Source organism: Pseudophryne corroboree, chromosome 4 (assembly GCF_028390025.1).
Source record: "Pseudophryne corroboree isolate aPseCor3 chromosome 4, aPseCor3.hap2, whole genome shotgun sequence".
In the NCBI taxonomy this organism is placed as follows: domain Eukaryota; kingdom Metazoa; phylum Chordata; class Amphibia; order Anura; family Myobatrachidae; genus Pseudophryne; species Pseudophryne corroboree.
Window position 1 is genome coordinate 56,012,065 of NC_086447.1, and position 27,008 is coordinate 56,039,072.

The window sequence follows — 27,008 nt, forward strand, 5'->3', positions numbered from 1 at the left end:
GTGGCTCACTGTGGCAGTAGGGATTATGGGCCTCATTCAGAGATGGACACAGTGCAGTTCCTGCATCTTTGGATTCCCCGCCCCCAAACAGTGGCAGGGTGCGGCTTAGGGGGCACTGTGTGCGACAACGCAGCACCCGTTCTGCACATGCACAGAATGGGACCAGGGAATGCGCAGGTGCCCCAAAATCGGAGACGTGCGCAAACTAGAATTAGAGGAACCACAGCAGCTTCCTACATGTGATATATTTGGGCCAATACGAATAAATGAAAGATGATTTTTTTTATTTTGTATTCAGATTTATACTGTAGGTGATTTTGAAATGGATATCCTAAACGGAACGCAAAATCACTAGTCAAAATCGAACACGATTTTGAAATCGAATTTAAAATTGAATCCTAGTAAATGTGGGATTTGATGATTGAAAAAGAATGTTGATTTGATTCGATTTCAGTCTATATAAATCGAACTTAAAATCAAATACAAAACTGAACTTTAATAAATACACCCCGCATTCTTATCATTCATTTTGATTCCTTTTACTTCTGCCTCCTTAGTTTTTTTGCCTAGGGCACAACAGAAGTAAAAATTGGCTCATTTTACCCCAATATCCCCCCACTCAGCCTCTGTGTAGTATAATAGTCTTACCTTTAGACTCTGTACGGTATAGATGACTTTCCAGCTTTATATAGAATATAGAATAGTCCCTCAGTCCATACCTCCCAACTTGTCCCAAATTCAGCGGGACAGTCCTTACATTAATATGAATCTCGCTGGTTCAGAGCCATGGCACTGTCTAATTGGCTGTGCTGTGGAAGTCTGTGATTGGCTACACTGTGACATAGTGCCATAGTCCCATTACCAATCAATTTAGTAAGTGCGCGGGGGCAAATTGAGCATGACAGTGTTTTATACTGTACAGAACATTGCTATATTGATTGGAAACAGCACATAAGGTCGATGTGGGGGTCTTATGGGCATTATAATGGGGCACACTAGGTGATTTGGGGTTATTGATGTGGTGCTGAGCTAGGGGAGGAAAATGGCTATTTATTCAATGAAAATTCGAATAGCTGGCCCCCTGCACGCTGGCCTCACCCCGTCAGGCGGCGTGGTGTGGGAACCCCATCTAGAAATTCTGCTTTTGCTCCTGGTTGGTTAGTAAAACTGAGATCTCTGTCACAGGTCCACCAATCACATGGACTAATAAGTGCGCATGGTAATAATGGGAATCCATCAGTACTGTATGTAAAGATCTTTTTTTTCCCGTGCTGCAATCTTGCTTTGACATGGACGCAAGTAGAAAACACCACGTCCTTCTCTGTATATCATTTGCAACGCGGCCTACGGACGGCCATTACAAAGACCAACTCAGCTCTATGTCTTACCTGCCCTATAATCTTATTCTCCTAACTATACATGTGCTGACCTTAGTGGTAAAGGACGGCGGTAGCACTGAGGAGGGTCAAGAGACTACAAGACTACCTTCTGCATTCGCTAGTTGGACCCACAGAGCTCAGCTGTCTCCGTCCAGCTGCTGGACACAACGGTCAGTATCATAGAGAATGTGCTCAAGACATGACGGTTCCTGACAATCCTCCCTCCCATTTCCTTGAGCACTCTGGAACGAGCAGTGTGTGGTGGGAGTATGGAGACTGCAGATACTACAGAAGACCAACAATGTTAAGTCGCACCCGCTCTTCTGAGGTCTCTTCTCCTGGTCAGTGCCCCAGCTCTGCCCCCAGAAGAGCATCAACATCTTGCAACATGGTTTGTCCAGGTGCCCAGATACTTGTTCTCTCTTACTTTATTCTCAACTCAGAATCCGGATCTAGTACAGCACTGAGTACATATTTATGAAAATACAGCCAATCACTCAGTAGGACACAATGACACCATCAAAATACTTCAGTGATGTCACTAGTTACTGTGGAGTTGCTGCATCCTCATAAATGTTGATGAAGCCCTTCTCCATCGTGGGTAGTCCACTTAGTCTTTCATTCATCATGGCCACACATCCACCTGCCGGTGGCATTGGCCCTCATTCCGAGTTGATCACTCGCTAGCTGCTTTTAGCAGCAGTGCACACACTAGGCCGCCGCCCTCTGGGAGTGTATCTTAGCTTAGCAGAAGTGCGAACGAAAGGTTAGCAGAACTGCGCGTAAAAATTTTCATGCAGTTTCTGAGCAGCTCGAAACTTACTCCTACCTTGCGATCACTTCAGTCAGTTTAGTTCATGCTTTGACGTCACAAACACGCCCTGCGTTCGGCCAGCCACTCCCCCGTTTCCCTAGGCACGCCTGCGTTTTGACTTTACACGCCTGCGTTTTTTAGCACACTCCCGGAAAACGGTCAGTTACCTCCCAGAAACACCCACTTCCTGTCAATCACCGAACAACACAGCGACTGAAAAGCGTTGCTCGACCTTGTGTAAAACTGCATAGTTTTGTGTGAAAGTACTTCGCGCGTGCGTACTGCGGCCCGTACGCATGCGCAGAAGTGCCACTTTTTCAACTAATCGCCGTGCTGCGAACGAAAGCAGCTAGCGATCAACTCGGAATGAGGGCTATTGTTCCAATGGCTTATGTCTTCCATTTAAGCAAAGTTGACAAGCTTAAGCAAAGAATAATAGCCAGGTAGCCAGTAAGATTGTAAACGTTTAATTTCCCATTCATTTACATTATTGTACATTTCTTCAGATATGAAAATAATTTAGCAAACCGAAAAACTAGAGATTCACCAGTAGAAACATCTACCCTTTCCTTATGTACAACGCTGTTTTTTTACGTCTTCCTTTCCAGGTTTTACTAACTTTGTACAGTACATTCAAAACTCATTATGACATAACATAAACTCAGGATGGGGTGCATACGGCTAGCTACAAAGTGGGTTGGGAAGAGTTGATCGTAGGGTAGATGACGGAGCCTAGAGGAGACATGCTGGTTTCACCTGAAAGAGCTTTACATGGGGATTATCCTATCCTATTGACCCTTTTTGTAGGCATTTTTAATGATGGCGTTTTTGAAAAGAGTCATTAGAGGTGTCTGACTTCTCTGTGGGGTCATGAATCCTCCGTATCTCTTATCTTTGGGTGGCCCTTCCCATCGAAAATGATGCATCTTATATTTCCTATCTTTTTTAATTGGGCTATCCACCAACTCACCGTCTTCCAAATTTTCTTCAGAGTTAGTTTCAGGGTAGTCAAACTCCAGGGACAACTCTCTTCTCAACTCCATGGGGTAACTCTCCGATGATTCTTCTTCTGCATCGGTTGGGAAGACCTTAATGGGTCTCCTCTTCCTGCCCACTGGCTTCCCCCATCGGAAGTGCTCCATAGAGTATGACCTCTTGCTGTCTTGCCTATCCTCCTCTTCCAGGTTGCTGTCCTGAGTATTCTGGTTGTCGCTGCTTGGGAACAGGTTAAATATGGGATAGTTGGCGATATCTTCCCGTTTGTAGCCTGCGTTGTTGCTGTCGCTACCGGTGTTGTTTCTTCTACCAAACTTATTCCAGCGGAAGTGGCTCATGACGTACTTCCTGATGTTTTCAGAGAGTGGCTGCATGTGCCCGTTCCCGGGAAACACCGGTGACTCGGCAGACAGGTCCATCTTGCAGGCTTTAATACAATCCTATCAGGAGACAAAGATTGGGAATATTCCTATTAGGAGCTGTGATATGATTTGTTTTTGTTAAAATGCTTTGGAAATGATTTACCAAAACACAAATGCAATCCCAAATACTGGATAAAATATGAATACGGTAACACTATTCAGAAAAGAGTTATGTGGATAGAAGAGATCAATAACACCCTTCACTTACTGACATCAGTGACGGAGATGGCCAAATGTCGTTACTCCTGTACTTCATGGGGTCTATTTACTAAGGCTTGGATGGAGATAAAGTGGACTGAGATAAAGTACCAGTCAATCAGCTCCTAACTGCCAAGTCACAGGCTGGGTTTGAAACATGACAGTTAGGAGCTGATTAGCTGGTTCTTAATCTCCGTCCACTTTACCTCCATCCAAGGCTTAGTAAATAGACCCCATTCCTTATCTGACAAACCTGTATCGTTTCTCTTAATAATAAGATATAATTCAATATTTTCTCTTGTGACATTGGCCCTCATTCCGAGTTGTTCGCTCGCGAGCTGCTTTTAGCAGCATTGCACACGCTAAGCCGCCGCCTACTGGGAGTGAATCTCAGCTTTGCAGAATTGCGAACGAAAGATTAGCAGAATTGCGAATAGAATAGCGATTAGAAATTTCTTTGCAGTTTCCGAGTAGCTCGAGACTTACTCTGCCACTGCGATCAGTTCAGTCACTTTCGTTCCTGGTTTGACGTCACAAACACACCCAGCGTTCGCCCAGACACTCCCCCGTTTCTCCAGCCACTCCCGCGTTTTTTCCAGAAACGCCAACGTTTTTTCACACACACCCATAAAACGGACAGTTTCCGCCCAGAAACACCCACTTCCTGTCAATCACACTCCGATCACCAGAGCGATGAAAATTCTTTGTTAAGCCGTGAGTAAAATACCAAACATTTGTGCTAATTTACTTGGCGCAGGCGCACTGCAAACATTGCGCATGCGCAGTTTGCGACTTATTGCACCGATGCGAAGAAAAAGAACGAGCGAACAACTCGGAATGAGGGCCATTGTTTATTACCAGCAAGTTATCAGCAAAGTGTATTGCCAAGAAAGTACTCTCAACAAGTGGACTTCACAACATACTGAGGAGGTAGCATAGTATTGCTATGTTCAGCATAAGTAGCACTGGCTATGTTATTTACTGATGTACGTGTGTGAGTATCCCGTCTCAACAACAGTTGACTTACATTACTACTTGGTGCTCGGCGTCAGACACTGTCTCCCATACCCGGAAGTTAGAAGAGCAGCAGGCGGATACACTCTGCAAGCCCAGCGCTGCCTGCTGTAATGTCTACAGCGGACATCGCTGCACCTGTCGGTACATACAAAGCTGGCCAATTGGGGTGGATTAGAACAGTACACCCACAGGACAAGCACCATCTGCACCACCCTAATTATGGCCCTGCCCGTAGGCTACAACCTGGGGCGTCACAACGTTTTTAGGTTGGGTTAGCAACATATAATTTCATTTTGGTGCTCCTAAATCGCTGAATGTCGCCCTCTCAGGGGCATATGGATTCACCCTCCACACCACCTACCTAATGAGAGAGATAGATATATCAATAAATATAGATACAGTATATATATATATATATATATATATATTTATCTATATATACACATACATTTATTTTTTGACTTTTAGACATGTTTAATAGAATTTCTCATCGCCACTCAGTAGCGGATCTTGCCACGGGCAAGCAGGACTGGAGGGCGCCGCACCATGGCAAGATCCGCCACTGTGCCCCCGCTGTGCCCGCCGCTGGTCCCCCGCTTTGAAGGGAACCAGACGCTATGCGTCTAGTTTCCCTTCATGGAGAGGACCTGTGCTGTGCGGTGCACGATGACGTCATCGCGCACCGCACAGCAAAGATCCTCTCCATGAAGGGAAACTAGACGCTACGCGTAATAGTGGCACAGACACTAGGGGTCATAATTGATGTAATGACGTCTCTCCCATAGATCCGAGGAAAGGAGAAGAGCGGCGCCGGCGGAGGAGGAGGTCTGCAGCGGTCTGGAATCAGGAGCGGGGATTGTAAGTATACTTTTATTTTATTTTTCTTCCAGCAGCGCTACAGGGGGCACAAATGGGGGCGTAACTGACCACGCCCCCATATGAAGCCACGCCCCTAGTTTTTGCCCGGGGCGACACATGGGCAAGAACCGACCCTGTCGCCACTATTCAGGCAACTGTACTGCAGGAATGTATTAAAGATCAAATCCAGCAGTGGGGGCCTTGTTTTCTTCCTAAACGTTTTCCTTATTGGCTGTTGAATTTTGGACAGGCTTCTTAGGTTTTTAACTTGGGCCAAGTTATCTTCCCCGATGCTCCCCCCACCCACTCACCTTTTTCGACCATATCTCTCTGTCAAGTGAGTTTATGTTTTATTTTAACTTCTATTATCTATGCCTTTCTTGTTGCAGCAGGCCGCTTTGACATTTGCCCCATTTGGTTTGTGGGTCATTCAGTTTATATTGGGCTTCTCAGTCACCTTTGATCTGTGGCCCCAAATTCTTTGTGACTTTTCCATGGATTAGGTGGTTGATTAGGTGTGGTGATTCTTTGGTCCTCCTGCAGTTCTAGTGGTTCACTTGGAGGAAATGATTTGGGAACAAGATGGTCCCTTGAACTATGCTTTACTATTTTTCATGACCTTGAGATGGTGCTAGGTTAGTGGCCATGATGTCCATTGATTTGATCCTCTATTGTCCCTAGGTAGACATGGAGGAGTGATTCCTGGCCTCTAACGGGTTTCTGGTTTAGGCAGCTTAGTTGTAGAACATCTGTTAGTATATTTAGGGATGCTTACTTGTTTCAGCAGAATGGTGTTCGCCTAACTGCTTGTTTTTAGAGTATTTTTAGGGCTTTGGATAGTGTGGTTTAGGTATGGTGGTAGGTTCCTTAAGAAGGGTTGCCGTAAGTGGCAGGAAAGAATGGCAGTAGAGTGGCCATTTTGCTGCCCTACATATCTGGATGCATGGCTGTAGACAGTGAGGCTGTGCCCAGGTAAGGGGGGCGTGGCTGAATGTAAGGGTGTGTGGCCACGCCTCCTCACAAAAATAATTGAATAAAAATGCATAATTAAGAAGCCGTGAAGCATAATAGCGCGCTCTAAAGGGGGGCACCATTATGCACCCCAGCCATGAATAGATCAGGAAGGGGAGCAATGAGTGCGATCACTACCCGCTCTCCCCCCCGCACAGACAGAGGAGGCTGCTGCAGCCTCCCTACACTAACTGCAGACAAAGCTGACAGGTAACGGGGGGTGAGTGGGCGAGCTGAGGACCCAGGGCCCCCTAGGCCCCTCCATCATGCCCGGGTACCCAGGTAACTAGTACCTGCTCCCCTCCCACCTCGCCGCCACTCTCCGGGTATACTCTCTTTCAATACACGGATTAGGCTGATTCCACCTACTGGGGTCAGAAGCTTTGCTTTTTATCAGCTAAAGAAAAATCATTGTGATGTAAATAATGAACATGTGAGTGGGTGGGATGTGGTGGATATTAGTAAAACTAGGATTTTCGTCACCCGGGGCAAGGCAGTAATTTGGAGAGAGTTTAAGACACTAGCCGGCATAGGAGAGATCCCAGGTACTGGAGCTCACCTGCATTGTGTTGGAGTCAGCTGCAGGCAGACACAGGTGGGTCAGAGACACTGCCCCGGGAGCCGTCTGCTGTCTCACTGGAGCAGCACAGCACTGCCGGTAAAAAAAAAAACCCTGCTCCTCTATCCTCCTTGGCACCCCCTCAAATCCTGCACCTGGGACGCATGCCCCCTTAGGTCCCCCCTAGTTGCGGCCCTGCCATTACTTGGGTTGACATTGTGGAAAAGAGTAATTTTCATGCAGCTGATCAGTAGTGAGACTGTGTGAGGTGGTCTCTGCCCTGGGAATGAGAAGCAGACCAGTGAAATCCCATGCTTCTGAGAAGGCCATGGGGCTGATTCTCACAGATCTCTTGTCACGGGTGGTAGTCATGTGACCGTCGATCGGCTGACCGACAGTCACATGACCTGCTCCGTGAGCCCGACGGCTCACTATCCCGATGGTCGGCATGCCGACCAACAGGGACTATTTCCACTCGTGGGTGTCCACGACACCCATAGAGTGGGAATAGAACCCGTGGCGACCGCAGGTCGCCACCGAGCCCACAAGGGGCTTGCTGCACTCGCCCCTCCCCGCCGGGATCCCGGCGTCGGTATGCTGCCGGGATCCCGGCGTCGGTAAGGTGACCGGCGGTCAGGAGACCGCCGGTCACCCGTACTACACCCCTTGTCACAGGCGCAAACAGAAAATTTCTACATACAGAGCAGGTGCAGAAGTGACTTTATACATTTTTGCATTTGCCCAACCTATGGAACAGAGAAGGGATCGCCTTGACTTATGGCAGTGTCACGGGAGTGACGTGGGCGTTTATCTAAAGCTCTGCGCCATTCTGAGTCATGTGTATGGGGTGAGAAGTCTGTTTGTAACCGATCCCCGGCACCTACAACGGGGCTGGTGTCAGTGCAGTTAATAATAATGGCGGTTGTGGCGGCCACCATAAATAAAATAGGCACCATCCCCCATACTGAGTTAATGAATGGATACTCGCATTGACATGAGGTAGTAAATCGGGCTAGTCACTGCAGTTGCTTTGCCTGGCACTCACAGACAGCCCTCACAGACAGCCCTCACAGACAGCCCCAGTGCCCTGTCCGGAGCTCAGATTGACCAGGCCTCAATCTGCCAAACTATGGGGGCAATTCAGTTCTGCATGAGAACCTGCAGATGACGCATCCCTTGTTTCTCCTTGCACCACAGGGAGCTGGTAGCAATAAATTACTGACGTCTTACTTGCAGTAATACTTGGAGGTGGAGATACGGCTATAGTAGGACCTTGCGCTAAATTGAATCTGCCCCTATGACTCTCAACCACACCAATAATTGGTAAATCTTCAATATGAGTAGTGGTGCAGCATGTAGCCATGGTATCCAGGGCATGTGTGTGCTACAATGCCCCGCCCCAACACAAAAAGTGTGCCAGGGAGGGGGAGGAGGGGGGAGGCAGCCTGCATGTGAGTGCATATTAGAGGGAATTAAAAATATATATAAGGGGCTGTATCACACTTTGGCATGGAAGGCTAGATATAGTCCAACCCACTAAAATAATCCCAGTAATATAAGAAGCAAACACATTGGCCCCCCACAGGAAAACATTAAAACACATGGTCTACACAGGAGAAAATAAAATATTGGCCCCCACAGAAAAATATTAAACACGCTGGTCTACACTGGAGAAAATAAAGCACATTGGGGCCAATTCAGACCTGATCAGTACTCACAGTAGCGATCAGGTCTGAACTGCGCATGCCCCAGCGCATGCCAGACAGCCGACGGCTGTTGTAGCCCTGCAATCGCCTTTGCATGATTGACAGGGAGAGGCAGTCGCTGGGCGGGAAGGTCCGGGCAATGCAGGTGTGCCCGGACCGTTGGGGGGGCAGGCCGCGGTGGCTGCGTGACGTCACATGCAGCCACTGCAACTCGGGCAGCAATGAGTAGCTCTCTGCCAGCACGCAGGAGCTGCGACTTAAGTACAAAAGCATCGCCGCTGTGCAATGCTTTTGTACGTGTGCTACGGGGCAGGGACTGACATGCACAGCGGGCTAGCCCTTTGCTTGGCATCCCCCTGCAGGTCAGTGTGACTGACCATAGATGTGCTAAATTTAGCAGGTCTGAATTAGCCCCATTGACCCCAACAGGAAAAAATAAAACACATTGGCCCCCGACAGGATAAAAAACAAAGAACATTAGATGTGATAAGATAAGGCAAACATATTGGCCCCCACAATAAAAATTAAAACACATTGGCCTCACACAAAAAATAAACACATCGGCCCCCATAGGAAAACAATAAAACACATTGGCCTCCTACAGTATGAAAAACCTAAAACCTTAGATACCAATAAGAATATACAAACACAATGGCCCCCATAGTAAAAAATATAAAACACATTACCCCCCACAGGAAAAAATAAAACACACTGGCCACCACAGAAAAACAATAAAAAACATTACTCCACACAGTAAAAAAGAAAATACTTTGACCCCCGTCAGGATAAAAAAAAAATACATTAGATACCGATAAGATAAGGCAAACACAATGGCCCCACAGGAAAAAATAAATAAAACACATTGGGTCCCAAATTAATTACCCCATGCCCCTGCTAAAGACCGACCTGGAAGGTGCTGCAGGATGAATCGGGACAGACCAATTTCCATGAGAGTCCCACCCGTCTTGTGTTCCAGTGTCACAGAGGCAACTGCAGGGCTCTTGTGTGGTCCATCTCCCGGCTACCGGCACTCAGAAGTGCCCGATAGCCAGAGCAGATGACAGCTTCCAGTATGCTTTCCACAGAGCAACACAAATCTTGGAAGCATGGCAGCCAGTATGCATTGCTCTGGCAGGGAAGAGAGCCAGTGGCTATGGCAAGCCACTGAGAGGAGCACGTGGGAGCACAGGACTGGCACAGTGGGAAAAGTCCCTTGACTCTGATGGCCCAATCTGCCCCTTGGTCCCATCAGACTGCTCATCACCTGTGCCCTGGCCTGAGCAGAGGGCTGGAAGTGAGCTCCTGAGTAGTGAGGGTGGAGCTGGTGGAGTGTGAGTGATGAGGGATCAGTGAGTAAGGAGAGAAGGAAGAATACATGTGCCATGGTCGACTGCTGCTCTTCCAGATTAGAATTTCACTGTTGACCAATGATAATAAATAACCCTCATTATAGGGACACATGTACAGTATCAAAGCTTGGAGAGAGATAATGTGGAGAGAGATAAAGTACCAACTAATCAGCTCCTAACTGCCATGTTACAGGCTGTGTTTGAAAAATGATCACATCCTCTGTGGGCAGCTTCACATGCCGTATTTACATAAATCAGACTCCTCATATGCCCATATTAACAGGATAAGGGGCAGATAAATTAAGCCTTGTAGAGAGATAAAGTGGAGATAGATAAACTAATGGCCCAGGGGGTCCCATGTTCTGGACTTGAACTTTAGGAATGTTAGGGACCCAAGTGATTAGGACACCTGGCCGTGGTAGGTGGGCACATATTTTTGGCCAAAACGTATGCTAAGAACCTCAATTTCACTCCACTTTGAATTGCAGAGTTTATTATAACTGTTCTGATCAGTGTTCGTAGTGCTTAGAGTGTGCACCTGCATTTCCCCCTTTTTTTCTGTATAAACTACCAACCAATCAGCTCCTGTCATTTTTCAAACACAGCCTGTAACATGGCAGTTAGGAGCTGATTGGTTGGTACTTTATCTCTCTCCACTTTATCTTATTTCTAAGCTTTGATAACTCTCCCCCTATGATCTGATACGTTATATATTTTATTAACATTTTAGGGCACATGACCCCAGACATAGACTTTCTTGCTACTGGAAGCTAGGAGATGAGACACTCGGTGACAGATGGCGATGATGAGTGTGAAATATCTCACCAGAATACTGTCGTCGCTGTTGAGGTCTGCGCATTTATTGCTCTCCCAGCACTGGCTCCGCACCTCTCCGACATGAAATATAAACGCCCCAAGCAAGGCGAGGACACAGCTCCAAACGGGCCGCGACATTCTCAGGAGGAACTGCTGCAACAGAGAGGAGGCTTCGTTAAACGCTGATTATACGGAACATTCTTTTGCAGTCAACATTTAAATACTGTTTTAACGACTCAAGTGTGATGTTACAAGGTTAAATAAAGGTAACACAAAACTCGAGTACACCTCCGGCGCCTTTCGCCTTCGGAGATAGGAGCTTCTCCCGTCACCGCTGGTAAATAGTAATGCTCCTGTCTGGAACTTGTCTCACCAGACTTCTCTGTTGCAGCTATATTATGCACCTGGGGCACACTTACCTGGCCACAGGACCTTCAGCAAGTTAGGTGAGTACCAGTACCTCTTTCACAGACAATAGCGCGCTGATTATAACTATCATATTACTATTCCAACCGCTCAACAACTGGTTACTAGTTACTTTTAATAAGCACAAAACACACTGCACCTCTTACCATGGTGCCCATAAAAAGAGGAGACCCCCTGAACAGTGGGGAATTATAATTGTGTCATTTAGGGTAGTAACCACGACTTTAAGGGGACCTACAAACTTTTAAACTTTGAGGACATCATCATCATCATCATCATCATCATCAATGGTCAAAAAGCCCTTATGCCTGGGATAAGGAATAGGTTGTGCGTGGGGGAACTAATTAAATTTAGTATGGGACCCCCATGAAACTAGTTATACCACTGATAATCCACACACCTACAGGCTCCATTTAATACCTACTTCTGTCAGATACGGGCTGTTAAGTAATGCGCGTGCAAGATGGCTGCCTGTGCAGTGCGCTTTCACCCAGCGGTGGGGCAGCAAAGCCTGGAAGGCGTAAGTGCTACAGTGACACACAGCAGTAAGCTAAGCTTGCCGAGGTTTGCGAAACAGTGGACGTGTCACGTTCTTATGGTGCGTGTATCGTAGTCACGGTATTGATCAGAGCCCCCTCTCTTCCTGTGCCTACCCCTGCGGAATGCAGCAAGCTTTTGCTTCCTATGGGGGGACCGTAATGTACAAAGTGCACCGCAGGGCAGTATAACCTTAAGAGGGAAAATAATGAAAACAGTTGAGGCATTTAAAAGACTGTAAGATATTGTTTCCTCCTTGCTGTATAATGCTGCCGCAATGCACACACAGAAAGGACCTTGAGAAATGAAAGGAAGCGATATAAACTTATAATAGCACAGGTTGTATACAGTACGCTCCTTACGTTTTTATCGGAATCTTACAAAAGTCTCTGAGTCTGAGATCTGGTGACACAGTGGTTCCTGACTGCACATTATATAGAAAGTACCCAGCGGTATAAATTGTGAACATTATAAAAAAGAGATATAAGGTTCTGTTACTAGGGGGAAGATAAGCCTTGGAGAGAGGTAGAGTGAAGTAGTTGCCCACAGCAACCAATCAGACTCTAACTGTCATTTAGCTAGCACAGGTTTTGAAATGACAGTTACAAGCTGATTAGTTGCTTTGGGCAACTTATCCACTTGTTCTCTCTCCATGACTTGATACATCTCCCCTTATATGGGGGAGGCGCTAGAGCCATCATTTCTGTATATAGATCACAGTTGATGGCCAGGATGTAAAGAAATACAAGTTTGGTGGCTGTGCGGGATGCTAGCTGAACTCTGACCTTTTTTTTAAAAGGGCCAATCATGAACAAGGTAAAACCATGCCTGGTACAGCATTGCCCCTTTAAGCTGGTATCCTGCACGGCCGCTGAATTTGGACTTCATTATACACCCACGAAAATGGTCGCAACACGTCCCGCCACTTCCCGTTACCTCCCCAAATGAACCCTGACTGATTGCAAATAAATCCTCATTGCGAACAACGTCGCCAGGGTACCTTGGTGCATGCAAAGCGCAACCGTGACGCATGCGCAATCGGGCAATAATTACTCAACTTTTTAAATATTGTCATTGCATACAACTCTTGATCAGGCCCCCTGTATACCTCAATGCTATAAAGTGTGTAAAAAACTACAAGTAAGAAATAGCACAATCACACAATAGTACCGTGCTGTGATAGGGAGGAGGAAATGTTTTGTGCCGGCATAGTAGGCGCTGCGGATTAAGAAATGCCATCAGGAGCCGCTTCCTCCTCTTTATATTAATATCGCTTAGGTATTTAATTCTAATGATTCACTCACACAACCCGTTATTCCAGCTATTGCACTAATACAGGTATAAAGTACTTACAGTATTAATACAAATAAGGATAATTATTCTGTACTATATCCCCTACAAAACCCAAGGCTAGACAATCACCTGTTCATCTTGTAAAGGGTACCGACAAAATGGTGGTCAGCCATAGTCACACTGACTCATCCTTGTTCGACCCTTAGTTTTTCTTCAGACATAATACAGTCAGCGCTTTATGTGTCGGTACTGCGTCATTACTGAGCGCTAAGGAAATGCGACAGCTATACTTTTTAACTTAATATTAATAACTAGGTGATTCATCGTGCCCTACGGGCGCTCTTCACACCGTCGTAAGGGGCTACGCCCCGTTAACCCTTGCACACCCTTGTGGCGTGCAATATTTTTATTATATGGAGTATTACCTCCAATCATAATTGTGTGAGTGGTTAAATATTGCACGGACAAAGGGTGTGCAATGGTTAAGGGGTGGAAGCCCCTTGCAAAGGCGTGAACAGCGCACGCAGGGCCTGGTGAATCACCTAGTAGGTACTTTGGTTGGGGGAGTAGGGGGTGCGGGGAAGATGCGGATGGGATCCTGGGGTGCCACGGGAGGGGCGGTTGCGGTGGTGCCGCAGGTGGGGGAGGGTGCATGGGTGCCGCAGGTGGTGGTCCGGAGGCGCTGCGGGTGGGGGAGGAGCAGTTGCGGGGTTGCCCCGGGTGGGAGAGGGGTGTATGTGGTGGGAGGTGCGGGGTCGCTGAGGGTGGGGGAGGGGGTCCGGACCTATCACGGGCGCTGGAGGGGGTGTGTGGGGGTGCCACGGATGGGACCCGGAGGTACTGCGAGTGGGGGAGAGGCAGGTAATGCTTATCCTGCTTCTCCTCCTGTCAGCATCTAAGCTGCTGTCCTCCTTTTGGCAGTGGCTCTCCCAGAGACTCGCACAGCAGCCAGTCACTATTGTTCGTGCCGGTGTCCCAATGTGCCGCATTACAGGGAAGAAGATGTACGCAATAAACTACAGCTCCCAGCAGCCCTAAGGGGCGGAATGCTTCGGCGCTAAGAGCTGCTGGGAGCTGTAGTTTATGTAGTGCATCTACTTCCCTGTAATGCGGAGCGTTGGGACACTGGTGCTAACAATAGTGACTGGCTGGCAGAACTGTGTGACTGGCTGAATCAATGTAAAAGGTGAGAGTGCTGTGCAGTGTCAGTGACACTACACACATGCAGCGGCGCCGGAAAGCACAAAACCTTTTCTCCCCCTCGGCGCCGACAGCACAAAGCCTCCTCTCCCCCTCGGTGCCGGCCGCACAAAACCTCCTCTCCCCCCTCCCCTCCCCTGTGTGACATTCAGTGGCCGGGAGGGAGCCAAAGTGGGCGGAGCTATATGGGAGTAAGGGGCGGAGCTACACGGGACCATGCTGCAGCAGGAAGATGATCTGCTGCAGCTTCGGCCAGCCAGACTTCATTAGATAAGTGTCTGGAAAGAGAATGAGTGTGTGTGTATATACAGTGTCTGTGTATACTGTATATATGTGTGACTGTGTATGTGTGTAATGTATGTGTAAACGGTACTGGGAGAGGGAGCATTACGTGTGTAAGCGTCACTGGTATAGGGGGTGTTATGTGTGTAAGCGGCACTGGTACAGGGGGCGTTACGTGTGTAAGGGTCACTGCTACAGGGGGCATTACGTGTGTAAGCGTCACTGGTACAGGGGGCATTACGTGTGTAAGCGTCACTGGTACAGGGGGCATTACGTGTGTAAGCGTCACTGGTACAGGGGGCATTACGTGTGTAAGCGGCACTGGTACAGGGGGCATTACGTGTGTAAGCGGTACTGGTACAGGGGGCGTTATGTGTGTAAGCATCACTGGTACAGGGGGCATTACGTGTGTAAGCGTCACTGCTACAGGGGGGCATTACGTGTGTAATTGTTACTGCAACAGGGGGTGTTACTTGTGTAAGCGTCACTGGTACAGGGGGGCATTACGTGTGTAATTGTCACTGCTACAGGGGGTATTATGTGTGTAAGCGTCACTGCTACAGGGGGGCATTACGTGTGTAATTGTTACTGCAACAGGGGGTGTTACTTGTGTAAGCGTCACTGGTACAGGGGGGCATTACGTGTGTAATTGTCACTGCAACAGGGGGCGTTATGTGTGTAAGCATCACTGGTACAGGGGGCGTTACGTGTGTAAGCATCACTGGTACAGAGGGCGTTATGTGTGTAAGCGTCACTGGTACAGAGGGCATTACGTGTGTAATTGGCACTGCTACAGGGGGTGTTACTTGTGTAAGCGTCACTGGTACAGGGGGGCGTGACATGTGTAAGTGTCACTGGTTCAGGGGGCATTACATGTGTAAGCGTCTCTGGTACAGGGGGCATTACATGTGTAAGTGTCTCTACTACAGGGGGTATTATGTGCGCTGTGCCTTTGTAAAGTATGCAAGGGTGCAAATTTATAGTTTGCAGGGGGGCGCCGAACACTCTAGCACCGGCCCAGACTGCACACCCACTGCACTGCACAGCACTGTCACCTTTTACATTGATTCAGCGTCCAGACATTACCCTCCATTATATCACCCTCTCTATCCGTTACATTAGCCATCTCGGGGCTTCCAGGCCGGCAGCCCAGGTGCTGTGTTGCGGAGTCAGGGCCTCTGGGGATCTTGGTGCGGCTGTGGCTGTGGCAGGGGGGCACTTCTGTGACATCACACGCAGAGCAGGCTCCGGGGCTCAGAGAGTATGCGGCGCAGGGAGGGCTATGAAAGTCTTCCGCTGCGCCGCTTTCATACAAATCTATGCCGGTGGCCGCAGCAGCTTTTGTTCCACCTGCGGCGCGGCTAGGGAGTGCGGATTGTTGATGCCGGAGGGGGCAGGTGGACTGGCAGCAAGACATTGGTGGTCATTCCGAGTTGATTGCTCGCTAGCAGTTTTTAGCAGCCGTGCAAACGCTATGCCGCCGCCCAGTTGGAGTGTATTTTAGCTTAGCAGAAGTGCGAACAAATTTTTGTGCAGTTTCAGAGCAGCTTCAGACCTACTCGGCGCTTGCGATCACTTCAGACCATTCAGTTCCTAATTTGACGTCATGAACACGCCCTGCGTTCAGCCAGCCATGCCTGCGTTTTTCCGAACACTCCCTGAAAACGGTCAGTTGACACCCAGAAACGCCCTCTTCCTGTCAATCACTCTGCGGCTGCCTATGCGACTGAAAAGCATCGTTAGACCCTGTGTAAAACTACATCGTTCGTTGTAATAGTAAGCCGCACATGCGCAGAAGTGGCGAGTTTTTGCCTGATCGCTGCACAGCGAACGAATGCAGTTAGCGATCAACTTGGAATGACCCCCATAGGACGCTGCAGTAAAAGGATTGTTTTTCCCCCTTATCTACAGCACAGAGACTTGCTGCAGATGCAGTGGCATACCCTCCTGCTGCACCTTTTTGGCAGGTACAGTCCCTTTTTTTTATGGTCTGTACCATTTTTGACTCTCCAAGCTTCCATTGAAAGTATAGGAAAAGGGGCGTGGCCACGCCGGCGTACTCGTGGCCACACCCCCTTTTCGAATTTGCATCAATGTTTATGTGTAAATTGTTGGAGGGTATGTTACTGCAGATGCAGTGGGACTATTTTGGGGTGTGGGGCTGGAGCTGCAGCTCCATCAGTCCCATTGCTAATCCTGCTCTGTGAAAACATAGCAGGCAAAGGGCAGAGCCTCCCATTGGATGTAACCTGTGTGGGAGGGCGTTTCTCGCCCAATCAGCTGTGGGCTGGGTGTGATAGACCTGCCACTAACCCAATGAGAGCTCCTAGCCACGCCCAGCGTTAGAAACCCAGGCACAGAGTCACAGGGCTATTATATAGGAGATAATTAGGTATAACTGCATATATATAATACATATAGTCCTTGCAGTGCAGCTGCATCATTCAGGAGTCTCTGCTCTGGGCATGTGCTGACCTCCTCCAATGAGAGCCCAGCACACGCTCCTCTCTCTGACTGCCCCCTCCCCTGAGGAGCACAGCCACCCACTGTATGAGGATAAGAACCTTCTCCATATTACCTCTGTGCTCAGGAACATACAAAATGTATATTAGCTATTCTCACTTTCTGTGGCTATCTTAGGAGTTCTCAGTACAGTAGTCAGAAGCAATATACTGTGACAGGACTGTCTATAGTCAAGTATGCGATCTAGTGCTGGTTAATTATAAATCTCATCTGTTCTGGGGTTTGAGTTCCAAGATGATGAACAAATAATAGGGAAGGGATAATGGTCAATCAGGATAAAATATTATGGGGCTGGTTCTGAGTTCGGAGCAAAACAAAAACAAGGCAGTAACTTTGCACCAGAACAAACCATGCTGCACTGCAGAGGGGCAGATGTAAGATGTGCAGAGAGAGCTAGACTTGGGAGCAGTGTGTCCTTGCTTAATTCTAAATTGCAGAGTAGCAGTACAGCTGTCCAGTATTTATGTGCTACATGCAGAAGCAGCCAGTATTTACCCTGCATGCAAAAAGAATCAAAGAATTTGCTCCCCTTGCCAAGTCAGCACCTATGTGCTCAAAAACGGTAATTATTATTATTTTATTTTTAACAGTGCATTGCAAATATATTTATAATAATAAACAAGAATAATGACAGTTGTGTAATTAGGATAGAAATTCGGACGTAAACGCTGGTGTGTGCTAGCCTTGCTAGGCTCTGACTAGGAAAGTTCCCTTTATAGCCAATCTTGATGACAAATGTTATTATTAGAGGGTCACTGTTGTACTGACCAATGGACTTTTGTAACACGAATGGATCTAATCAATAGGATTTTCTATCGCCGCAGCAATACAAAACCATTTCTAGATGCAATTTATCATGTTGCTGAAAAGGTTAGACATGGACCATGAATGTAAAATATACAGTATTATTTAATGTCATCGCTTTTTTTGTGCCGTTGCGTGGCGGTTACGGTATACCGGAGCCTTTACTGGTCATTTTGTAGTGGATGCAGACAGCAAGCAGTGAGCATGAGAAGGTGGCCAGGCATTTACAGACGTGTCCAGGGTATAGTAGCTACTATAAAGCTTGTATCAACTCATAACATCAACTCATAACTTTGGGTGAGTAGTGTGCCGGCACCTTTTCCCTTACAACAAACAGCACTGCGTTTTGTCACATCTATACAGAGTATGTTTAACTGCTATGCTGTTTTAGGGCCATATTCAATTAGTGTCGGATCCTCTCCAACACTGAGGATCCGACACGTCACTATTCTATTGCGGGCCATTTCCTCCCGTTTCCCCGCCGTTTCCAACTATTCATTTTTGTCCTCTCTTATGGGTAAAAATTAATGGTCAAAATCGGACCAGTTTTTGACCGCGGCGGGGTCGAAAACACAGGAATTGAGCTGAGATTCAGCTCATCCATGTGTTTTTCAATAGTTCTGCACTTTCAACAAGCCGGAAAACCGGCACTTATATTGAATAGTGAAGTGTCGAAGTGTTGTCTTTCCGCCCTGTCAAAAATGTAAACACTAATTGAATATTGCCCTTAGCCTCTACCACCTTTGTTGGAAGGCTATTCCACCTATGAACTACACTTTTAGTAATTTTTTTCCTAAACGTTCTAGTGTATCTATAATGGCTGCTTTACTCCAGTGTACCTCTTTTCCTTGCAGTCTGAAACATAGTTAGGTCCTTCTGGAGACACCCAATCCCCCTTCCCCCTTGGCATAACTTTGTTCTATCTGCAAAGACTTAACCTCAAATACCATTAGTACATTTATAGATATTGAACAGCACAATTAACTAGTTAAAACTGAAAAAGTTCATATTAACAGGAGAAAAAATATCTTAAAAATCTCCAGAAAGTTATGACATAGTAGAACACATTCTTCTGTCTATTTATCTTTTTATTTATTTTTCTATTCGATTCTAAATGCGGTAGACACAAATTTAGCAATTATTTAAGAGTTGCAGTATCTACAATCTAAAAATACACTTTTCCCCCCCTAAAAGACACCGTATTGGGCAGTGCTCTAAAATAAATGACAAATAAGAAAAAAGTTCTGAACTTGTCTTGAGCTGTATTCAAAGTCAAACCAATATCATTATCACAAAAGACATACTTAAAATAAAGTAAATACATAACTAACTAACTAACTAACTAACTAACTAACTAACTAACTAAATAAATAATACATAAATAAATAAATAAATAAATAAAGTACATACATAAATAAATAAATAAATAAATACATAAAGTAAATACATAAATAACAAACTAAACAATAAATAAATAAATACATACAGTAAACACATAAATAACTACATAAATAATAAATAAAGTAAATACATAAATAAGTAAATAATGAAGTAAATACATAAATAAATACATAAATAAATAAATAAACACAGTAAATAAATAAATAACATAAATAAATGTCTAAGCTGTGTGATAGCTCCTTGCACAATGGTAGATTACAATAATCTTCAGTTTGCATAATTATTTTCCAGGATCGATATAAATTGCATTTTCCATATGTGTATCATCTTCCTATATTATAGTTTTTATTTACACTAATGCAAACAAAATTCAGATTTTTTTTCCCCCCATGTACAAATGTATTAAATATGAGAAAAAATAGGATATGGAAAAAATAAACAAAAAGAGAAAAATAAATATTAAAACTGCCTCTGTTCCTTTGAAAAATGTTTTACAACAGCCTCAATCTATATTTTCTATACAAATAAGATGTAAAACTATTACATTTAAACTATAATCAAAACAGCTGCATTATAATGAAGGAATGAGACAGATGCTCTACTGCAGAATGCAAGTTTCCAGCTTACCTGTTGTTGCTCAGTTACTTGTACAACCTGTGACTTCTGTGCTGGGTTCTGTGTTCTCTGGCACCAGGCAGCCTCTCTTTATACATGTGTGTGTAGTATAGGGAGGTGCACTGGTCGGTAGATGACGTGAACATCTTCAAGCCCTAAAGAGAATGAGAGAATGTTATGAGGATAAAGTTGCATTGTGGTCACAACAAATGATTAGTGGCTGCTTGGAGAAACCTATGTATGTGATATCTCCGTGAACAACAGGGATTAGCTTCTGTTAATGCAAAAAGGAGGAAAAAAATTTCCAGATGAATTTGATTGGATTTCTTTTTTTCCCCTTATAACAGAGATTACCTGAGAATTAGCAGGTATTCAGACCCTTTGAGTTGGTATTAAGTGGCACCTGACAGATGACATCAGAACGTGCCGGTAGCTTATTTTGGGGCAGGTTGGACCAATTAGTTTTGTCATTCTCTAATCTGACTTGCGGATATTCCTTCGTTTATTAGCAATTAGTCACCGACAGGACAGGTGTCAAGTGAATGTCTCATTAAAAGTTGTTTGGATAAAGGACGTTGTCGTCGTCAAGCTTCATCATAGGCAAAATTAATTTGAACACAGTCTGTTATCTAAAACAGGAACGACACAATAAAGTCGTTTGTGAATTGCTTATAAATCTTACGCTCTCCTAGGTCCATATCCACGTTTGGGAACAGCACCCCTACTCTCAGCCTGCCCCTACTGTCGTAGGCGTGTGGTATTAAAGGTCAGCATGTCGGCAGTCAGCACTGACTTTAGGCTGGTAGAAAAATGTCTACTTTTTATGTTTGTATTTAACATGTCAACACCCGAAAGTCACCATGCCACGTATTGCATATGTTAGCCTATCCCACATACCTAAACCCTAACTGTAAACTTAAAAATAACACTAACATGTGCTGTCGACATGGTCGACATTCTAGTGCTGACAGGCTAAATGTCAACATTATAATCATGCGGACATTTATGGTTGTCGACCTAATCTCAAAATCGACATTCTGACGAGATATCCTTTTGGAGGATTTTGGGAACGGCTGGTAACGTATATGTACAGTATTACCCCTTTAGGGCCATCCACCTAAATCATTTAAACTTTTTGTATTTTCTTATACAATTCTGATCATTCCAGCCTCATTTATGTATTTATTTAATGAATCGTACACATGAGGGGACATCTGATGCTTTTTTATTAACGTGTTTTGCATCCTTCAGTATTTATATTTCATGGATAAAGCACTCACTGTACACAGATCAAGTGCCCCCGTATGGTAACATGCCTTTCCTCTATAATTATGGGCCAATTACAGATTACTGGCAACGTTCAATCTCTTGTAGGAAGCTGAAGCCTAGGACGGGGAGAACGAGACTCTGAATCCAGCTAATGAAGGTAAGCCTCCCCAAATTTGCCTCCTCCTGCTGCCCTTCAATTTCATTTAGTTATCTTGTCATGAGAGTCTAACTTTTGCATCTGCAACAGTTTGTGGGGCAAGAGGGCGTCCACATCACTTTTAGCTGGAAATGCCTAATTCTGCAGCAGAATTCTTGATGCCAAGATCCGTGTGCTTTTAGTAAACGTGGGCACATTGGCTCAAAAACAGGCACTGGGGGGAATGCGTATGCTAAGTTGAAGGCAATTCATGCCAAAAATGTAGGTGCAAATTGCATTACAGATTCAAAAGCAGAATAATACACTTACGTCCAAGTCTACATGAGGCCCAAGTGTGACGTGATGTCACTTAATGCACACTTGTAAATGACCCATAGGCCCAAATGTACCGGAATCCGATTTGCTGGCCCTGCCGCAATTCCAGCAAATTACTGTAGCCACAAGGCATAATTGTGGCAGGAGCAGCAAATTGGAGCTATTACATTTGGGTCACAGTGTAAAGTTTTGCTCAGGTTGGTTCCTCTTTCAGAAAAGTATAAAATCAAACACTAAGTATATGATTATTATTTTTTACACTTTTCATGATAATTTGGCCACTGGATAGCCCGCTCCACTGTATATATTGTATATCATTTTATTTATTTTATTTTTTTAAATATGCTTTATTGCACAGCTGTATAACATTTACATACAGTAAGTCAACATATGATGAAAGAACATGAAAACATGTCGGCCAACAATCGGCCGATATAATCAACATGGTACAGAAAAAAGAAAAATAACTTAGGGTAGACAAAGGTTAGTAAATATCCCTCAGTAGTTGTTTCTAAAAGGGTGGGTGTCCTAGATCAAGTACTTCAAGATTATACCATTCAGTATAAGATATGGCTTGTCGTAGGGGGGCTTTAACAAGGTCTTCCAGCATCTTCACATAGGGTAGCCATATGTCAAAGAACCTCGCTATTTTATTATCTTTATCAATTAACATTTCAAGCCATTCCATATGAAATAAATACGATAGTCTCGGTAGAAATAAGGCTAGGGACAGGGAATAGGTAGCTATCCATTGTGACAGGATAGTTTTCTTACCAGCTGCCGCTATTTTAGTTAACAACATATGTTGGCCAATAGGTAGCTTGGGGGTACTTAATGTACCGTTAATGTCCCAGATAACCCATTCCGGGGAGACCTCTATCCTAATATGCAATTTGTCTTCAGCAAAGGTTTGTTTTAAGCCCCAAAATTTGCGGACTTCTTGACAACTCCGCAGACAGTGGTAAATGTCGGCATCAATCGCGTTACACTTGAAACATTTGGAATCGGAAGCTACCCCCATTTGGAACCGTAATTTCGGTGTGATGTAGGAACGATGTAAAATTTGATAGTTCATCACAGCGTAAGACGTCAATATGAGAGTTTTATTGATCCTATTAAACGCAGTAAGCATGGTTGAGATAGTGATAGATGGGAAGTCTGGTGACCATTTTGCCAATCCCGTCTGAGTGGTTTCCCAGTCAATAGGTTTTTTAATGAACATGTAGAGCAATGCTGTGGAGTGATGTATTCTAGGTGTCGACTGCAGAGTGACATCTAGGGCGTTAGTCCAATCTTCAGTAGTCATTGTGGCTATCGATTTTCTGATGTAACTATGAATTTGAAAATATATAAATAATGGGATTTTGAATTGAGGGAATCTGTTACAGAGGTTTGAGTATGTGTGAACCTGGCCGGTGTCTCTGCATATCCACTGGTATATCAACCTGACATCTTGGGTCGCTAGGGCAGTCAGTGTGGATCGTACAGCGGTCCCACAAAAGTCCGGGTTATGGGTCAGGAGAAGGAAGGTCGTGTTATGACTAGAGATGCCCCTTCTGGAGCGTGTCTGTCTCCACGCCGTGCAAGTCGAAGTCAGTAATATGTTGCTTTTGACCTGATGGGGAAAGGCCGATGGTCGCATATGTAGTAAGCTGGCAAGTGAAATTTCAGGGCAGAAGGCCTGCTCCAAGATCATTTTATTTTAAAAGTTCATATTGGCGTCATTTTATAGATTTTAAATATGGTGGGTTGACATTAAAATGAAAATTATTCCAAGAGAGACCAATATTTGTAGAGAATTGCTTATTGTCCAATCACTTTCTCTGACAAGACAGAACCAAAGAGCGGTGGTTTAAATCATCATCTTAGAAACAAACCTATTGCCAACCATATTCCACAGCTGCCAGCTTCCTAGTGTGACTACCTGCGATAGAGATCTCAATAATACAGCGACAGCCATTGACAAACTCCCTCGTATACCAGCACAAAAGCCCCAGGAAAGTATATGGAAATAGAGGTGGAGTATGTAGTAGCAGGCCAGTAAAGTTTAGATTAATTGATTGATTTAAATTGATTTGTTTGTTTGATTAATTGATTAATTTAGAAAATTAAAGACATTTAACATGACAAATGCTATCTGTTTTGCAGCAACTTAGAAGAGAAAATGAAATAATAGAAGAATACAATGTTAATAGCCAAGGATTCCTGACATAGGTTGAAAGAGAAGCAAAGAAAGTTAAGAGCTGCAAACTCCAAATCAGCCTATATTACATACTAAATAAATATAAGGAGGCTGACCTGCTGGCCATACTACCCCTCACCCTTTCTTCCATACTGTCATACAGAGCCGGCCCTAACCAATATGATGCCCTAGGCAAGATTTTGGCTGGTGCCCCCTAGCACCGCCGCTAGTTCTGCAGGAGATGCCTGGCATGAGTCAGCTGGCAGCTCTGCTAACGTCGGGCGCCTTTTGTTTATGAAAATGCATATTATTTGCATTACTATATGGCTAGGATGCCAATATTCTGTGTGCAACTGCAGCTGTATCTACATACGAAATGCTACATTACAGTGATTTCCAGGAATACACGCAACGTAGCATTTTGTATGCAGATACAGCCGCAGTCACACACAGAATATAGGCATGCCGCATATCATTTTAATCAGGAGAAGCTGCTGGTGCCCCATAGCATACCAAATACCCTAGGCATTTGCCTAGTTTGCCTATGCCTAAGGCCGGCTCTGCTGTCATAGCTCATAGTAACTTGTGAGTAAAGTCCCACTGCTTATCAGTGCGGTCGCTGTGGTCATGCCAAGTCAAAGGGGTCTTGGGCTCCCAGCAATTTCCCGCTGGTTCAGCATCCCAAACAACTGCCTGCAGGAGTGAATACAGGGTCTCTAGCGGTGTGCTGCAAGCTTCAGTTCTGCCAATCTTTGGTCAACTGATGGTGGTGGCCAATCCAGAATCAGCAGCATGTATAACAGGGCTCCCAGTGGGACACTCAAATAGTCAGTGCAACGTCTATCACATACCTTTCTGTGAGTTAGTTCTCTGTGCTTCTCACAATTCTAGTTCTGAGTCCGTTTCCAAGGACACTGTTTTTTGGTTCAGAAGCCTGTCCAGTGTCAGGAGCTCTCTGTGCCTGTTTGTCGCAGTCCGGTGCCAGCCCAGTTTAGTTGCAGTCCGGTGCCAGTCCAGTTCAGTTGCAGTCCGGTGCCAGTCCAGTTCAGTTGCAGTCCGGTGCCAGCCCAGTTTAGTTGCAGTCCGGTGCCAGTCCAGTTCAGTTGCAGTCCAGTTCAGTCACAGCCACGTGCGAGTCTGTTTCAGTCATAGTCTGTTGCCATTCCGGTTTAGTCACAGATCGGTGTAAGTCTGATCCAGTCACAGTCCGGTTCAGTCACAGACCGATGCCAGTCTGGGTAAGTCACAGTCCAGAACTTATCCAGTTCTTCCTACTGTACATCCTGCAGCAGTCCAATGCAGTTCAAGTCCAGTTCTGTGCTCAGTCCTTATTCAAAGCAGCCAAGCTTCAACAGAGATCATTCTGCAACCTTCACCAGAGGTCCTCAGTGCTATAGGTCCAGAAACTTTGTCCGGTCCTCCAGGGCTCCTTGATCTGCCCATATAAGTTCCAGCGAGTTGCTTCCTATTCTCTGCAGGAATACCTATTTACTGATGTTCATCTGTGTTCATCTGTGCTGCTATGTGTATGCATGAGCATACACATTACTGTAAGCTGCATTAAATGGCGTAGCTACATCTGTGGTGCAAGATGGAATTGTTCTTGGGCACTGTATATTAAAAAGGACATGCACAGTTTAACAAACCAAGCACTTCAGTGACAGTGCCTGCCACTTTTCTGGCTGAAGTGCTTGGTTTGTTTGGGCTCCCACAATGGGCTTAAGTCGTATAACAGTATTGTTATTCATCATCACGTTTGGAATGTTAAACTCAATATCATCCTCATTATCATTCTCCTCATTGTTGTTAATATCATCATCATCATCATCATCATCATCACTACACAATATTTGCTCATCCCCACTGGTATCCACGATTACAGAAGAAGTTTCTGTTTGTTGTAATTGGTGGCACAGGTCTTATTCATAGAATTTATTATTCATTTTAATATACATTAGTTTTTCAACATTTCTTGGAAAGACTACTTCCAATCATTAATGAGGAGGTGGATGATGAGGGTGTCGGTGGTGGAGAATGCATGTGCTTGTTCAAACTGCTGGTTTCTGATACTGGTCTGCTTGTTATTTTACAGGATTTTTTCAATTTTGAAAAATAACTTGCATGAACTCATTGCAAATTATGTAACAGGAAGGAGGTGGCTAGATGGTTAACATCCCTACCTCTACTAACTTTGACCTCACAAACAATACAGATGGCTTCACAAACTTCAGGATTTGGGTAAAAATAATTCCACACAGAAGAGGTGGCTTGTGCCCAGCTATGACAATGGCCTTCTTTATATCATGGGCAAGAACTGCTGCCACTGGTGGCTGACAACCTTTGACACACACAACATCCTCATCATCAACTTTCTCATTAACTCATATACACAAATATCCCCCTCATCCTCTTGCACTTCCACAGTAGCATCCTCAATTTTATGTCACCATCTTTACTTTACTGCTCATCCCCGCATTTACAGAAATGGTGGAATGTAGCTCCTCTAAAAGTACAGTGTCAAATGTCAGACTCACACAGAGCAACCGTGGACACCCTTAGGGGCAGATTAAATTGTGGGTGGTAAATGTACCAAAACCTCATGGTGCAGGGTTTTGGTAATCAATTAGCAACTGAAAATGAGATGTGGTGATTTCTATAGAAATCACTTTGTCTTTTATCTTGCACCTCCAAAGCAAGTCTGATTGGCTATTGGAAGTTTCCAATTAGCTTAATTAGTCAGCAGTTACTCACCTTCTGGGGTAGTGTCTCCTCCAGCATCAGAAGCTGGGTCTTCTGCAGTAGTGGTGAGTATGTAGTGCTTATGAGTGTGTATAAGTGTCTGTGAGTGTGTAAGTATGTGCAAGTGTGCGTGTGCCTGA

General features: G+C 45.2%; 1 protein-coding gene across 2 annotated transcripts; it reads right to left on the minus strand.

The window, feature by feature from the left end:
- Positions 1-2,644: 2,644 nt before the first annotated feature.
- On the minus strand, positions 2,645-20,264 carry POMC (proopiomelanocortin). Of its 2 annotated transcripts, none has more exons than XM_063919470.1 (3): positions 20,219-20,264; positions 11,135-11,278; positions 2,645-3,629 (listed from the first exon to the last, which is right to left on the minus strand). In XM_063919470.1, the coding sequence occupies exons 2-3, from the start codon at positions 11,261-11,263 to the stop codon at positions 2,982-2,984; spliced, it is 777 nt and encodes a 258-aa protein (XP_063775540.1). In that variant the 5' UTR covers positions 11,264-11,278; positions 20,219-20,264; the 3' UTR covers positions 2,645-2,981. The 2 variants fall into 2 exon arrangements, with proteins under 2 accessions (XP_063775540.1, XP_063775541.1); XM_063919471.1 differs by having other exon boundaries at positions 11,135-11,275; positions 20,219-20,255.
- Between the last annotated feature and the right edge of the window lie 6,744 nt (positions 20,265-27,008).

Bases quoted from the DNA above. Each gene is read 5' to 3' on its own strand.
- POMC (XM_063919470.1), bottom strand. From the start codon at position 11,263: ATGTCGCGGCCCGTTTGGAGCTGTGTCCTCGCCTTGCTTGGGGCGTTT. The intron at 3,630-11,134 runs GTGAGATATTTC...GTCTCCTGATAG, and splicing joins ACAGCGACGACAGTATTCTG to GATTGTATTAAAGCCTGCAA.